Here is a 15,929-nt window from a genome sequence, read left to right on the forward strand (position 1 = left end):
ACGCACATACCATACCAACATGCGCAAAGAAAGTCATAAACACGAACAGGAACACCCTAACATTTTTTTTAACCGTTATAAATAAAACAATAAAAAAACCCTCACAGAACCGCTAAAATTGTGTTTTTTTCTTTGTTACACGTAAGGTAAATCTGTCGAGTTGATGGATTCGGAGGCGTCAGTTACAAACCCGTGCTGCTGCCCTCTTGTGGTCAACGTGGTGACGTAGCACTGTGGTCAACCTCAGGAAGCAAGAAAACTCCCCCGTGCTACATAGCTTCCATTCACTCTTACTTACGCAGTTTGTGTCCTGATTTGTTTGGTCGGCTTTGACCAATGATGCATATATGATCAGATAACAGAAGTGATACTTTTGGATGCGTCATTTTTTTTCTTTATAAAAGGCTGAGATTAGTCCGTTTAAAATGAGGAACGAGTCCCTAGCTCTTTTCCTTAAAAAAATATATCCTTTTAAACAATTTCTCTTAGATCTTTTATGGATATTCAGGAAAGGGCATAACTTCACATACACCTCCCTTTCGTTTCTCCCCATTTTTGTACACTGAATTCACGTGTCCTTACGATATGCGTCTTTTTTTCTTTTTCCAGGGATTTCCTACCATCGGCTGGTGCGAGAAGAACAGGGCCTGACAAGCTCCAAGCATTATGCAAAGACCATGTAAGTCAAGACAAGTCAAGTCCATGGGTGCGTTCCAATATGTGACCTTGCATCCTCCACTTGTGCTTGTGGACTCATACCAGTAAATAATACGTCATGATGACATCACTGGCATCAGCATTCAATAGCTCTCAAAAGCTCAATTGTAAAGCCATTTTCTCATTTGCAAACTGGATGGTGGATGAAGAATGGTCCCCCAAAAAATGTTGTTGCTAGGCTGACAGCGGGGTAGCTTAATTGTTTTCTTCATGGAGGCGGGTTATCAGCAAAACGTGAGGCCACAAGCACAAGTGAAGGACGCAAGGTTACATATTGGAATGCACTCCATGTGATTTCCCCAGAATGGCAACTAAAGGATGTCCTGTTGGTGTCACAAGATCATTACTCATGCTGATGTGTCTTCTCTTCTCTCTTCACAGTCACAAAGTGGCTCACATTTCACATCCTTCCTGTATCGCCTCCTTAAGATGCCCTTCCTCTATCTTTCTGACTTTTTTTTCTTTTCTTTCTTTAGTCTTCTTTAAACTTCTATTTTTTTTCCTATGGAACAAACAGATGTAGGCCTACATACATCTCTTGTTTCCCCTCAGCGTTGTCTGTGGTCAACACTCTGGGGTCAGAGATATGCACTTTTTGAGGCTTTATGTTAAACCTTGACATTCACTGTTTTTTGAAATACAATGGTGTCATGGATGAAATCAAAATTCTCAGCAATAGTAAAACACAAGTGCTTGTTTGAAACAAACATACATTTCCTTCCAGAGGCAGCTCAGACCTCAAAGGGTTAAGACTGCCTTCCTCTACCTCCCCTTTTTCATTAGGTTTTTTTTACTCTGTTTTTTCCTCTGGAACAACCCAAACACATTTTTTTCAACTTGATTTTTTTTACACTGTTAAACGTATCGTTGACACCTTAGAATATCGTAGAAAGTGGTTTAAGTCTAAATGAAAGCCCCATGGGTGAATTCCATGTTGCAGGCTCACGCATTTGGTCTAATATCTACCTGGAGCGTTTTTTTTTTCGTTCTACGATAATTAAAATTAAGTTTTTTTTTTCCAAATATTAAAACCGTTTGTAATTACGGTATACTGGCAGTGCCGATAGATTACAGCCTACCAAAACATTATCAGACCGGAAATAGACTTCAGGCCAGATCATGTCACCAAGCAACAAGCAAACGTTCCATGAAACCGAAAAGCCCCCGAAAAATAACAAAAAAACACGGTCTCTATTGTATTTCTCGGTTCCTCTCTCCCTATAGTACGGTGCTGCTGATGAACCCTTCCGAGGTTCCAGAGGAGTTTCTGGCGGTGGCCGAGCAGCTCAGCAACGTGCAGCTCTCCCGCAAGGACGTCTACGTCTCCCTCATCAAGCACGCCTTCCAGTCCAGCCTGGGCACCAAGTACCCCATGGCCGCGGTGCACAGGAGCCTACAGGTAGCGGGCTGCACCCCTCTGTCCATCCATCCATCCATCCATCCATCCATCCATCCATCCATCCATCCATCCATCCATCCATCCATACATATATACATATATACATCCATCCATCCATCCATCCATCCATCCATCCATCCATCCATCCATCCATCCATCCATCCATCCATACATACATACATACATCCATCCATCCATCCATCCATCCTTTCCCCCTCCTCCCTTCCTTCTTCCCTTCTTGCCTTCTTTCCCTCCCCTCTCTCTTCCTTCCTTCTTAACTTCCTCCCCTCCTACCTCAATCAGGATGAGTTTGTTAGTGCCTAAACAAAGAGCCAGCCAGTCATATTCTTACAGTCCACCATGTTGGAGATGAACTAAAATCTTAACATAAGGTTTACTATGGAGTGCCATCATGAAAATACCAATTGCCGTACCAAGCACAGAATTTTTTGGGCAACTTTTGAAACATTTACCAACTACGGTACACTGCTAAACGTCTGTCTCTGTGCAAATCCCCCACCTACCCACCCCCACCCTCAGTCTGTGAGCATGGAGGAGCTGGAGAGAGCCTTCTCCACGGTGACCAAGCTGATGGAGTCTGCGGTGTGCATGCTGGACCCCCATAAGGCGCGGGCGTGTCTCGTCCAGGGCCTGGAGGAGCTGAGGGAGAAGCTGGGAGTACAGGCCTCCAACGGCAGGAAGTCAGACGGTAAGCAGTAAGGTTTGCAAACTAACAGATACGTATGTCAATCCTTTTTTCGAAGATTTTTCTTTTGGGGGTCGTTTTATGCCTTTATTTGAGATAGTGTTTAGTAAAAAAAAAGCCGCACTCTCGGGTGTAATTCTTGCAGTTTTAATCTACTGGGTTAGCATGACAGACAGACGTTTCGGCCTAAGCCTTCTTCAGTGTCTTTTATTTAAGATAGGACAGCTTGAGAGTGTGACAGGAAACAAGTGGGGAGAGAGAGAGAGATGGGGAAGGAAGATCAGCAAAGGACCTCGGCTGAAATTGAACCCGGGTCGCCGGCGTAGCAGCCGAGTGCCCCACCACCAGAGCCATGGAAGGGCCTGGATTTGTGTACCTGAGGTCGTCTGTGTTAGTTCGCCCACTCGGGGCTCGAACCTGCCACCCACCTACCAGTCAATGCTCCAGTTCAGCATGGGAGGCGCAGGCAGAGATTCTTAAAGTATATAGAGATATGCCAATGTAATAGGTTGCTATGGGCACCTAACATGAACAGGTTACGGTCTGGCTAAAGGGACATGTCATAATGCTCCTAGCATTGAATAGAACAGTCCCTAGGTCTGCCTAAAGGGGGATTTCTCCCCCCTCCCCCTTGCGACAGTAGAGCCCGGAAACAATGGACCAATGGAACCTCTCTCTCTCTACTCTCTCTGGCGCGGGTGCACGATACCGCTGAGCTAAAGGTCCAGACCGATAGCTCAGCACTACCGATACTGTATGAGGCTTCGGGAGTGAGATTTACTGATGTTCTACTGCGAATCTCTGCTAGTTGGCATCCGTTATATTTGCGATATAACAGATATGTCAATCCTATGTTAATAATGTAAAAAAGGCTCCCACAATTTTTTATCTAACCAGCTCTGAATAAGCTGATCATAATGAGCAGGGCTCTAAGTTAACACCTGCCAACTAGCCGTATGCTGGTGAAAAATCTATTTGGCTGATAGAAAAGAAATCTTACCAGCCACTTTGGCTGATAGTGAGTGTAGTAGTTGACGAGGATACAGGTTCGATCCCCGAGGGGGGTGAACAGGTGCAAGATGACCTCCGTCACACATGGCTAGTAAGATTTAACATCTGGCCATAGCCACACCTGGCTAGTGATGAAAAAAGTCAATGAATAATAAAGACAGGCAGGTATTTTAATTCTGAACTGAGATTTTGACACCTCTGGTAGCTCACACTGTCGAGAGACAAAATCAGCTGGCTACCACGTAGCCTCTTACTGCAGATGGGCCCGTCGACGGGACGATTCACTCTTCGCTGAAAACACTCAACTACATCATAACAGCATTGCTATGACAATGCAAGGAGCCTTAAGCCAGGCTCAAACTACACGACTAGCGATTGTGTGTCCGATTTTGGCGTCGGGGTGCACCGCACACTAGAAGAGAATCGCAACTGTCAATCTTGTCGCTGCTCGCAGCCACCGAGACAATGCCCGACGTTCTATTTCCAGTCGCAAATATCAAACACTGTTTGATTTCTACGATTTGCGATCGGCGACTCTTTGAGCTGCCAAAGTTCTATCTTAGAACGTCGCTCACGACGAGGAAATCTTTCCCGACAATCGCTTGCGATGGTCCTGGGGGATAACGTTCCAGCGATTGTCGTAAGGGGGGTTTTCAGCCGAGAATCGGCGCGATAGTCGTGTAGTTTGAGCCAGGCTTTAGGTAACTGATTAAGACTTGGTCATTACCATTTTGGTGACAGTAAGGTTATAGCAGAGGCTCAGCGCTAATGGGTTAATGATGTTGATGAAGTGCTTGCTACTGAAGAAAATGTGGGCAGAGAAGGTGAATAACCAGCATGCTGCTGTGACTTCATGCGTGGATGAGGTGCCTTTGATCCAGGCCTCATGTTGTTCCAAGGGACTGTCCCTGTGCCTATTTTACAGTTATGCAACGCTTCATACGTAAAAGCTTTATACAAAGCCGTAACGTGTAACAATTCTCATGTTCTGATTATTTAAAGATAATTTATGCATTTTATTTTTTAATTGCATTTCAGTAATAATATTGCTTGTTGCATATGGTATTGTAATCATAATAGTATGTCCACAATAGACGTAACCCTTTGACTGTTTGAAGTGCGCTAATGACTGTTTCCTTTTCTTTTAGGCATGTTACAGACAATCCCCGTCCCCTCTGCAAAATGCTACATGTTCCACTGGGACAAGGACAACTTTGGTAAATAAAAATAATTCCTATAGAAGAAATCACAGCTGTAAATCATTTAATTATTGAGATTTAAATGGTGTGTGTGTGTGTGTGTGTGTGTGTGTGTGTGTGTGTGTGTGTGTGTGTGTGTGTGTGTGTGTGTGTGTGTGTGTGTGTGCGTGTGTGCGTGTGTGCGTGTGCGTGTGTGCGTGTGTGCGTGTGTAACTGTGTTCAGAAACAATAACCAAAGAAAAGCCTCCTAAGTAGATTCATGACCTTTGTTTTTCACACTCATCTCCAAACATTCTTGGACGTGCTCACGTACCGTTCACCACATTACTCATTTTGAGCCCCACACGTGTCAAAACCACCCCGTCAACCCCTAACTGCTTGTTTTGCACTCTCACTTTCTGTTTCTCTGTAAATGCATTGCTCTCTACTCTTGTTTACCACCTGCTGTTCTGGGTTCATGTCACTAAGGCAGTTTAACATCTACCTTCTATATCTCTGTATTTGTCACGGTGGCTACGTTTACATGAGATATTTAATTCAGAATGAACTCAGTTTAATTCTGAACAAAGGTAATTCCACTTTGAAAACATCATGTAAACACCTCACAATTCGAAAGTAAATGTAAGATCAAAGTAAACTTAACAGAACTATTTAATTCGGAATTATTAATTCGGAATCAAAAACGTCATGTAAACGTAGCCACTGTTTGACATCGACTGCCTGCGTGCCAGTTTGTTAATGATGTGTCACTGAGTCTAACAGCTGGTATCCCCTTTCTGTGTGTCTCTATGTGACAATTAGGAACTAAAATGTTTGATTGTACCCTCACCATTTCCTTCTACCACTCTAGCTAGAAATCATAAATGTAAATGTGCTTGTCCCCTGTTTAGCACCTCCTGTCCTGCCCTCTGCCCGTGTTTCTGTGTTTGGGTCACTGACAGTTTAACATCTACTATCATCAACCAACGTGTCTCTGTGTGTCACACAGTTTGACATCTCCTGCCATGTCATGTGTCTGTGTTTCTATGTGTCAAATGAGGAACTAACATGTTGTTTGTTTCTCCCTCTCTTTTGCTGAGACAGAAACGTACATGCATTGCACCCCCTCATTTATTAGCACATGCTATGCTCTATCTGTTTCTGTATATCTACCATTGACTATCCTTTGCTTTTCTATCTCTTTATCACTATCTCTACACCTATCGTCTGCCTATTTGTACTATGTGGCAGTGTATGTGTCTCTGTAGTGTGTGTCACTCTGTCTTTGTGTCCCTGTATGTGTCTATATCGCTATTGTATGTGTCTTTGTGTCACAGAGTTGAACAGCTGGTATCCTGCCCCTGTGTGTCTCTGTGTGCCAGTTAAGGACTATAATGTTTGTTTTTCTCTCACTGTTTCCTTCTACCACCCCACACGTATCCCTGAGACAGAAATCATAAATGTATTGTTCTTTTCCCCTGTTTATCACCTGTTGTCATGGAGGTTGTCAAGCATCCGATATCTTGTGTGTACTGTATCTTGATATTCTCGTGTGCCTCTTTGTCACCGTTTCTGGTGTGTCACATCACACATTTGAACATCTACTATCGTCTGCCTATGTGTCTGGATGTGTCACTCTATGTGTCTCTCTACAGTATGTGTCACTGTCTCTATGTGTCTCTTAGTGCTGTTTTCAAGCTGACCAAAACAGGGGTGAGTTTCTCAAAATAGAAGTTGTTAGCCTGTTAGCAACTTCGGTAGTTGCCAATGGTAAAATGCATTGAAAACAACAGAGTAGCTAATGTAGTAAGCAACTTTGGTTTTGAGAAATTCACCCCAGTGCTGCTGCCCGTTCCCGCACCAGTTACCTTCGGAACTGAAGTGCTTACCTGCGGTCCACCCATTCAATACCGGGCTCGGAACTTTTCCGTATGTGACCCAGTACCGGATGAACCTGCTGATGTCCATGTTGTCGTCACGGTTCGCAGCGACAAAACAAGTGCTTTTTTGGATCGCATCACAAACCAATTTTCTGGTTCCCGAACGCTCACACTTGTGACGTGAACAACACGCCAGCCAGTTCAGGATTAGGTGCGGGAATGGGCACCAGCACGGTTCTCTGTCGGCCTGAATGTGTGGCTTGTGTTTCACTCATTATCTACAGTATGTGTCTCTGTTAGCCTGGCGAGCCAGACCCGTACAGCAAAAAGCTGCCCCCGGGAGCAAATTCAATTTGCGGTCGCTAGGGGCGTCTAGATTTCTAGGCTATGTCTCTGTGTCCCCCAGAGCAATATCCTCTATCCTCTGCCTGTGTGTCTCTACGTGCTAATGAGTCACTAATGAGTTTTTCCATTACCATTTCCCCTCACACTCCAGATGTATCCCTGAGACACAAAAAACATGAATGTGTTGTTTGCCCCTCTTTAGCACCTGTCTGGGTTTTTTTGTGGGAATCAGTTTAACATCTCTCCACTGCCTGTGTTTCCGAGGAAGTTGTAATATCTTCCTCAGTCCTGTGTGTCTGTATGCAGGTGTCATCAATGGGTCGCTTAAATGTTGTTTATTCCCGGCCCTTGGCCACGGCGAAAACTGTTAGGGCATTGACTGTTGCGCTGGGGACCCGGGTTCGATTCCGGCCCAACTCAAGGTCATTTGCTGATCCTCCCCCATCTTTCGCTCCCTCTCACTTCCTGTCACCATCTCACACTCTCTCATCAATAAAACAAGCCTCTAAATAAAGAATATTTTAAAGAAAAAACAGATTATAGGCTAATTTGATATATCATACCATAGGAATAAGATACCTGTCAAATTGGCTAGTGACACTGAAATTACAACTAGTCACAACCACAACAACAAGTGTTACCAGCCGGTTGGCAGGTTGCAATGTTAAAAGTGCACCGTGCAGGATGGTGGTCAGAGTAGGTATTGCAATGTTATGTTGCTCATTGAAACAGTGCTGCCTGTTGTCCAATTTCATTTGAAATGTTTATTCCCTGTTTTCACTTTTATCATTTTGGGTAAAATTCCAACTCTAATTCTTATGTAATTATTTCTATTATGAGTTAGATTATGAAAGTTATTGTTTTGAATATGAGTTAGTAGACTGTTTTGACATATTCCCTGTGATATTTCTGTCACATGCTTATTCCGTCATGTGTGCTTTGATTTGTTGACACGGATTGGGTGCCCCTGCTCCGCCTACCACGATACGCACCTCTCATAGAGGAAACAGGTGATGGTGCTGATTTGAACTGAGCTGGCGGGAGTAGAGTCGTAATCGTACTCAAAATCTGTTTCTGGTCTTCCCTCCAGACGTCCTGAACAACATCCCGGACACGGAGCACGTTCTCTCCGCCCTGCGCTCCACGTCGCGGTGCCGACAGGGGGACTACGACGGGGACGTGGACGTGGACGTGGAGGAGGGCGAGGAGGAGGAGGAGATGGAGGACGAAGACGAGATGGACGCCGACACCTTCATCATGGGCAACGGCGGCATGGGCCTCCCAGGTGAAAATCCCATATACTTAAAGGGACACTGTGCAGGAAATTGTCAAAAAAGGTACTCCAACTATGCTGCTCATTGAAACTGGGCTGCCTATTGCCAAATTTCATCTTTACATGAAAGTTTACTAAGTAATAAACAAATATTTTCTAGTATGGTCCAAGTACAGTCATTTTTGCAGCTAAAATTGGCTATTTTTGGAAATTCAAAATGGCGGACCATGGAGAAGATCCCCCTTTTCATGTATGAAAAGTGCCATTTTTCCAGTCATAATGAATACTTAGAATTTGATGCTGGTGGTAAGTATTCATGAAAAAGGTAACATTAGTGAATGGGCAGCATGAATTCTGGAAATTAACAACTAAAAATCTCACACAGTGTCCCTTTAAAGTGTACTTCTTTGACATGCTAAGTATACTTCAACTGTGTTTCTATTATACTAAATTGAACTACTTTTTTACCGGGACGACAGACCACCGCGCCTCCACCATCTCCACCCAGTCTTCCCTCTCCACCGCCTCCAAGGACTCCATGTTCTCCACCCTCTCCCTGGCCTCCTCCGAGTGCTGCCCGTCCTCCCCCTACATCAACAACCTCCACCAGCCCTCCTTCTACAGCAGCACCAGTGGCGGCGGCGGTGGAGGTGGTAGCGGTAGCGGTGGAGGGCTCTCGGCTTCGGGAACCGATAGTGACTTTTGCGAGGAAGCCGAAGACGGAGACAGTCCTACGGAGCAGAGGAGCCCGGCGTCCACGCTGCCCCCCGGCTTCAGCCCCGGTCCGAGTCCGAGTCCGAGTCCGAAACCCAAGTCCAAGACCAAGCCGTCGTCACTGTTCAGCCTCCTCAAGTCGGGCAGTCGTCACTCGCTGACGTCTCTGACCAGGGCCAAGAGCCTGGGGAGCGACGCAAGGGACAAGGCGGCCGGCGTGAGGTCCAAACGCTCCAACTCGCTGCCTCAGCAGGTGCAGCAGCCGGACATGGAGGTTTGGAACCCCCATTACATTACATTATATTGCATTACATCGCAATGCATTGCATTGCATTACATTACCAAAGCATAGTTTTTATATACTATTCTTTTTTTATTCTAATTTTATTTTTTACTATTGCTTCAACAAGAAATGGTCAATTTCGTTGTGCTCGTCAGAATGACAAATAGAAGATATTGTATTGTATTGTACATTACATTACATTGCATTACATTACGTTACATTACATTGCAATACATTGCATTACATTACATTGCATTGCATTTGACAGATGCTTTTTAACCTCCCTTTAGACCTTCACGATGATGGTCTTAGCTTTTTACTGAAACTTATTCCATGTTTCTATGCGCTTCGGATGCTGAGATATTGATTAGGCCTACCGTTTGCCAAAAAGAGCTAAAGCATTAAGCAGAGGGTTAAAGGGGTTAGGAGATTTTAAACTTTAACATGGCATCTTACCTTCTTAGCAGTTGATGTTGGCCCAGGCCTGCGCGTCCGACGAGGCGCTCACCGCCCCGCGTCTGCGCCACGTCTGCTTCCGGCGGCGGCCCATCCTCAGCAGCGACGAGGAGGAGTCGGGGGACGGCGGCGGGGAGGTCACCCAGCTGAGGGTGGTGGTGTTCGGGGCCGACCACGTGGCGGGCCGGGTGGCCCGGGCCTACAGCAGCCTGAGGAAGAGGGAGAGCCGCTGCCCGAGGCTGTGCCGGGCCTACAAGATGCGCTTCTTCTTCGTGCCCGTGAGGAGGGACGCCGTGTCTGGCAGCGCCAGCCCTGTGGCACAGCAGCACCTCTCGGTCAGCCCACTGAAGACGGCCATATCTAACCTGGTAGGAGGAAACGTTATGGGCACTAAAAACACTGCATTTAACATGTTTGCTAACATTACTGAACAATCTTTCAGTAGTGCTTAAGTTTTCCTGCCTCACGGCCCTACCGTGGACTAACGGTAGGGCACTCGTCTGCTATGCGGCCGACCTGGGTTTGATTCCCAACCCGGGTCCTTTGTCGGCCCTTCCCCGTCTCTCTCCCTGTCTCCATCCTCACTATACTATCACAACTAAAGTCAAAAAGACCAAAAAAATATCTTAAAAAAAAAAAACTTTTCCTGCCTCACACCTGCACCTGGACTACTGAAGGCTCGTGCACAGGGACTTGCATGTACTTTTATATTTGTTAACATGCATTGCTGTTTTCCTTTTGAAGTAGTCTGACTTCATATCCTTCTCTTCATTGTAAATGTATTGTTTCATATTGCTTCTTTTTCTTGATTGACTTTACACTACCTCTAGGTTTCATGAAATACTCATGCCCTATTTGTGGTTATTTAGCACAGACAGGTCCCGTTTTAGTCTTAGGCTGATTGATCGAAAGAACATTCAGTTAGCTTTATGTGCTAAACATTGAAACGTCAAATTAACGTCAAATTAATTGAGGCCCCCATTGACAAACACTATTTTAGAACCTGCCGTGGCCAACCGTTAGGGCACTCACTCATGCGGCCGACCGGAGTCCGATTCCCGGCCCGGATCTTTTGCCGACACACACACACACACACACACACACACACCACATCTCTCTCCCAATTCGCTTCCTGTCCACCTCTCACACTGTCCTGTCAAATAAAGTCGTAAAAGACCACAAAAAAACTTTTTTTTTTCTAAATACACAGAGAAACACTATATTAATGTGTTACTGTGTGCTCCTTCCTATCAGGACCTGAGTGCGTTGTCGTCGGAGGACAGCACTAATGACATCGCCCAGCTGCTGGGCATGCTGGACCCCTGGTACGAACGCAACACCCTCAGCCTCCTCAACCTGCCGGTCAGCGTAGTGTGCCAGGTGAGACTACACACACACACACACACACACACACACACACACACACACACACACACACACACACACACACACACACACACACACACACACACACACACACACACACACACAGGTTGTTTTTCTTTCTTTTTGGGGATGTCCCATTGATGTTCCCTTGACTAAAACTGCTAAACCATGCCCACATGCAATTCATGCCAACCAACAGCAAAGAAAGGTATGCGCCCACACATACACACACTCACATACAGCACATGCAGCAACAAAGCTTGTTTGTTGAAAACAGACATGAATATGTTAACACAAAAACATCTCTCATGTGGATTATTCGACACATTGTAATTTTAGAATGCTTATGTTTAAGCAGACTAGTTCTCCAACATGCACAGAGACAGTTTCCTAAAAGGAAAGACTGCAGCTTTGTGCACACAGGTGCCCGATTTGCATAGAGGAAACTGGACGTTGTATTAACTTTTATTAACTTTCTCACGCATACACGGACACACAGAGACACGTGCACACACAGACACGTGTACAAACACAGTCCCTTCTTAATAGATGAGAGGAACTGATTGTATATACAGTAACTTACATTGTGCAACTACCCAGCACATCATGCAAAAATAAATCATTAAGCGCCTGTTTGTTTGTTGAACATCACACAACAAACACTTGGACAGTAGAACAGATCAGCTGACAGACACCCATGCCAAATCTCAAATCCTCTCTCTCTCATGTCTAAATATTTACACGCCCTGATATCGTGTTCACTTCATTCATGTATTTTGAAGAATACGGAAGAGAAGGGCTAAATGGGAGGAACCAGCGGTACAGTAGGAACCCTTTTATGTGCATTAGTGAGTGCCAGGGAAACTGACAAGGGGGGGACAAAGAGGTCAGCTGTCCCGGCCCCTGGGAGATGGGGGGGCCCATAATTGGGCCCTCATTATATTGAATGCATTGGGTGGGGGGCCCTTTCAGATGACTTTGTCCAGGGCCCAGCCAAAGCTGTCAGCGGCCCTGGTGAGCGCGACCACACAATGTAGTTGCAGCTTTGTGGTGTGGCAACATCCTGTTTGTGTCTCGGTTCAGGTCGATGGTAAACGTTGGTAAACTTTCTCTCACTCTTGGTTTTGCATGCATGTTGCATGCATGTCTTCAGTCATGGGTAAGCGGTTAGGACGTCAGACTGGTTGGTGGGGGGAGCCAGGTTGGTGGGGGGAGTAATTAACCAGTGCTCTCCCCCATCCTCCTCCATGACTGAGGTACCCTGAGCATGGTACCGTCCCACCGCACTGCTCCCTTGGGGCGCCATTGGGAGCTGCCCCCTTGCACGGGTGATTCATAAAATGTAATTTCATTGTGTGCAGTGAACACTTGTGTGTTGTGTCATAATGACAATGGTTTCTTTTTTCTCACAGCAAACATCGAAGATAGACTCGGAGTCGTACGATGATTCCCTGGAGGAGCGCTTGCCCATCCTTGCAGACCTGGTGCTCTACTACTGCAGACAGGCTGCACGGCCCGCTCTCATACAGCTCTACCAGGCAGAGGTACGCTATACTACATTACATTACATTACATTACATTACATTACATTAAATTACACTTAGCTGACACGTTTATCGAAAGCAACTTAGAGATACTACAGGGTATTGGTTACAGTCCCGGGAGCTACCTATTAACAACTGCTCATAGGCCATGCATGTAGTATGAACACCTCTCTGTGAATTAGGATACGGTGTTGTGAAAAGGTATTTACAAATATAGATATACATACAAAAGGCACATCCATCCATGTACTGAGGGTAATAAAACATACAATGTCTAATATTAGTTAATATGTCAGTAGTATTATACACACTGATGTTGTGCAGCGTAGGTGGGAAGTTGAACATTACATGTTGCATTATGCATCAGTAGTTGCTTGTTGAAAGATTTCCCTCTACTGTATTTAGAATTGGGGAAGTACCAATTTACATACCAATTTAATCAGTAGGAGACACGATAGACAGGCACACAATTTGAAATGAAAGCCTTAACAAGGACATCTCTGGACTCAATGCATTCAGACTGTCTAGTCATGGAGTCACCTTTTAAAGTTATGGTCATGAAGTTTTAGGCAGCGCGCTGCTGCCCCCTAGAGTCCATCCTAAGATAATTTCCCCATTCAGAAAAAGTGTATGAATTTCCACTGGCAGGTTGGAAAGATGTTCTACATAGAGTAAGTTTTTAAACAGATGCTGAGAGTAATGGACAAAACATGAAACGTGAAATGATATGTTATGTTTTATAATGCACTTATAATGGGTATGATATTTTGTATTCTCTCACTGATCATTTTAGCTGGCATTAGCTGTTATGTTTCATAATGGACTTATAATGCATATGCAATTTTTTATTCTGCAGGTCTGTTTTTTTTTTAGCTGACATTAGTCGTTACGTTGTATAGTGTGTATGTTATTTTTTTATTCTTGACTGATGTGTTTAGCTGGTTTCGGCTGTTGTACGACGCACAAATCTATTTATAATGTACTTTTTTAATTCTGGATTTGCTGACATTAGCTGTCATGTTTTATAATGTACTTATAATATGAATTCTTTATTGTATGATTGATAGTAGCTGACACGTATGTGTATTTTTTATTTTATGATTGATATTTGTAGCTGACACTAACTGGGTTTGCTGATATGAGCTGTCATGTTTTGCAATGGACTTATAATGTGTATTTCTTTATTGTATGGTTGATATTTGCAGCTGACATTAGCGGGTGGGGAGAAGAGGAGGGAGGTCTTCATCCACTCCCTGGAGCTGGGCCATACTGCTGGGACACGAGCCATCAAGGCCATGGGTGAGTTTAGCTGCCCAGAGACACATGCTGTATATCAGGGGTGGGGAACCTTTTTCATTCGAGAGGCTGCTTCAAATTCATTGTATATTGCATTCAAGTATATTTTCTAAGATTCTATTACAAAATGTGTCATATTTCATGTGAAGCTGCATAACATTAAAATGACATTGGGGTAAACAAACTGCAAATGGCCCTCGAGACATAGTTTCCCCACCCCTGCTGTAGATAGATAGACATGTACTATATAGTAGGTCTATGGGTTTTAGCCATATTGTATATAAATAGACATGTACAGTACTGTATAGTATAGTATGTCTATGAGTTTTGGCAAGCATCCAGTCGCTCGCTCAGGCTGACCATGAAAAAAAAAGTGGTACATCCAGCTCATCTCTACACAGAAAAGAACTCCATCCAGCGCATACTGTAGGTCTACCCACATACCCCATCCAGTCCATCTCCACACAGTCATTTGTCAGTGTGTGTGCTTTTGCCATGACAAGTCTCTGGTCTCTGGAGCTCTGGTCAGTCTCAAAGCTACATTTTCTCCCTGCGCTGATACTGGGCAGCCTAAAGAGTGTGTGTGTGTGTGTGTGTGTGTGTGTGTGTGTGTGTGTGTGTGTGTGTGTGTGTGTGTGTGTGTGTGTGTGTGTGTGTGTGTGTGTGTGTGTGTGTGTGTGTGTGTGTGTGTGTGTGTGTGTGTGTGTGTGTGTGTGTGTGCGAGTGTGTGTGCGTGTGTATGTGCGTGTGTATGTGCGTGTGCATGCGTGCGTGCGTGTGCTATGCTACTTTGGATGTAATTTCTCAGTGCCTTTGGTGGCTTTTGCATATCTTTTGATGCTGTGTATGTACATACATTTTCATATCGGGAACGTGCTTGTGCTTCCTTTTCCCATAAATAGTCCATATGTACAGTGCACAGACAATACACCACACCATTTTTCGGAGCGAAAAAATAAAGTAACAAAAAGAACAGCAAGCAGTGTTCGGTGTCTTCTGAATTTTCTTCATTGTTCACCTTCTCCTGCCTCACACCTGCACCTGCTTTGCTGAGGGCTTGTGCACAAGGACTCTCTTGAACTTTGCACTAACAGTAAACTTAAAATAAAAAAAAATGCATAGTCTTATAGCAACTGCTTTTATCCAAGACAGATTTATAACAGACAATACAAGGATGATATCTGTAGTATTGCCACTGGTGATGAGGATCCAACAAACAAACAAACAAACGATAAACACAAATCATCATACCTATGCAGAACACCTCACATCCAACTGAGGGGTAAACTAAGAAGCTGGTTCAGGAGTAAACCAGGATTAGTTAAGAGGTAAATCTGGGGCCCTGCCGTGGCCAACCGGTAGGGCACTCGCCTGCCATGCGGCTCACCCAGGTTCGATTCCCGGTATGGATCCTTTGCCAACCCCTCCCCGTCTCTCTCCCAATTCGCTTCCTGTCCACCTCTGACACTGCCCTATCAAAATAAAGTTGGAAAAGGTTAAGAGGTTAATCATCTAATGGTTTCCCAAACTGGGCTGCGTGCACCCCTGGGGGTGCGCGGCCTGACATAAGGGGGTGCACTAGCTGAATAGAGCAATGGTGGATATGTGAGTTTTTATCTAGCATTAATGAACATTAAGTAGTTGCGGTAACACTTTATTTTAGGGATACATCTATTAGCACTAATACATACAATGTTAATGCCTGTATAAGTAACTTATAAGGCATGTACTAAACAACTGC

At 44.7% G+C, this 15,929-nt stretch overlaps 1 protein-coding gene across 2 annotated transcripts in view; it reads left to right on the plus strand.

Moving 5' to 3' along the window:
* The window catches only part of pik3r5 (phosphoinositide-3-kinase, regulatory subunit 5), a 57,345-nt gene that overhangs the window by 30,777 nt on the left and 10,639 nt on the right, over positions 1 to 15,929 (plus strand). For both annotated transcript variants that reach the window (XM_063201873.1, XM_063201881.1), the window contains exons 6-15: positions 610 to 679; positions 1,942 to 2,116; positions 2,657 to 2,825; positions 4,982 to 5,050; positions 8,327 to 8,521; positions 8,989 to 9,497; positions 9,971 to 10,330; positions 11,217 to 11,342; positions 12,761 to 12,892; positions 14,098 to 14,191. In XM_063201873.1, the coding sequence (XP_063057943.1) occupies positions 610 to 679; positions 1,942 to 2,116; positions 2,657 to 2,825; positions 4,982 to 5,050; positions 8,327 to 8,521; positions 8,989 to 9,497; positions 9,971 to 10,330; positions 11,217 to 11,342; positions 12,761 to 12,892; positions 14,098 to 14,191 (1,899 nt within the window). The remainder of the gene's footprint in view (positions 1 to 609; positions 680 to 1,941; positions 2,117 to 2,656; positions 2,826 to 4,981; positions 5,051 to 8,326; positions 8,522 to 8,988; positions 9,498 to 9,970; positions 10,331 to 11,216; positions 11,343 to 12,760; positions 12,893 to 14,097; positions 14,192 to 15,929) is intronic.

The sequence above is a fragment of the Engraulis encrasicolus genome, chromosome 1, assembly GCF_034702125.1.
Source record: "Engraulis encrasicolus isolate BLACKSEA-1 chromosome 1, IST_EnEncr_1.0, whole genome shotgun sequence".
NCBI lineage: Eukaryota > Metazoa > Chordata > Actinopteri > Clupeiformes > Engraulidae > Engraulis > Engraulis encrasicolus.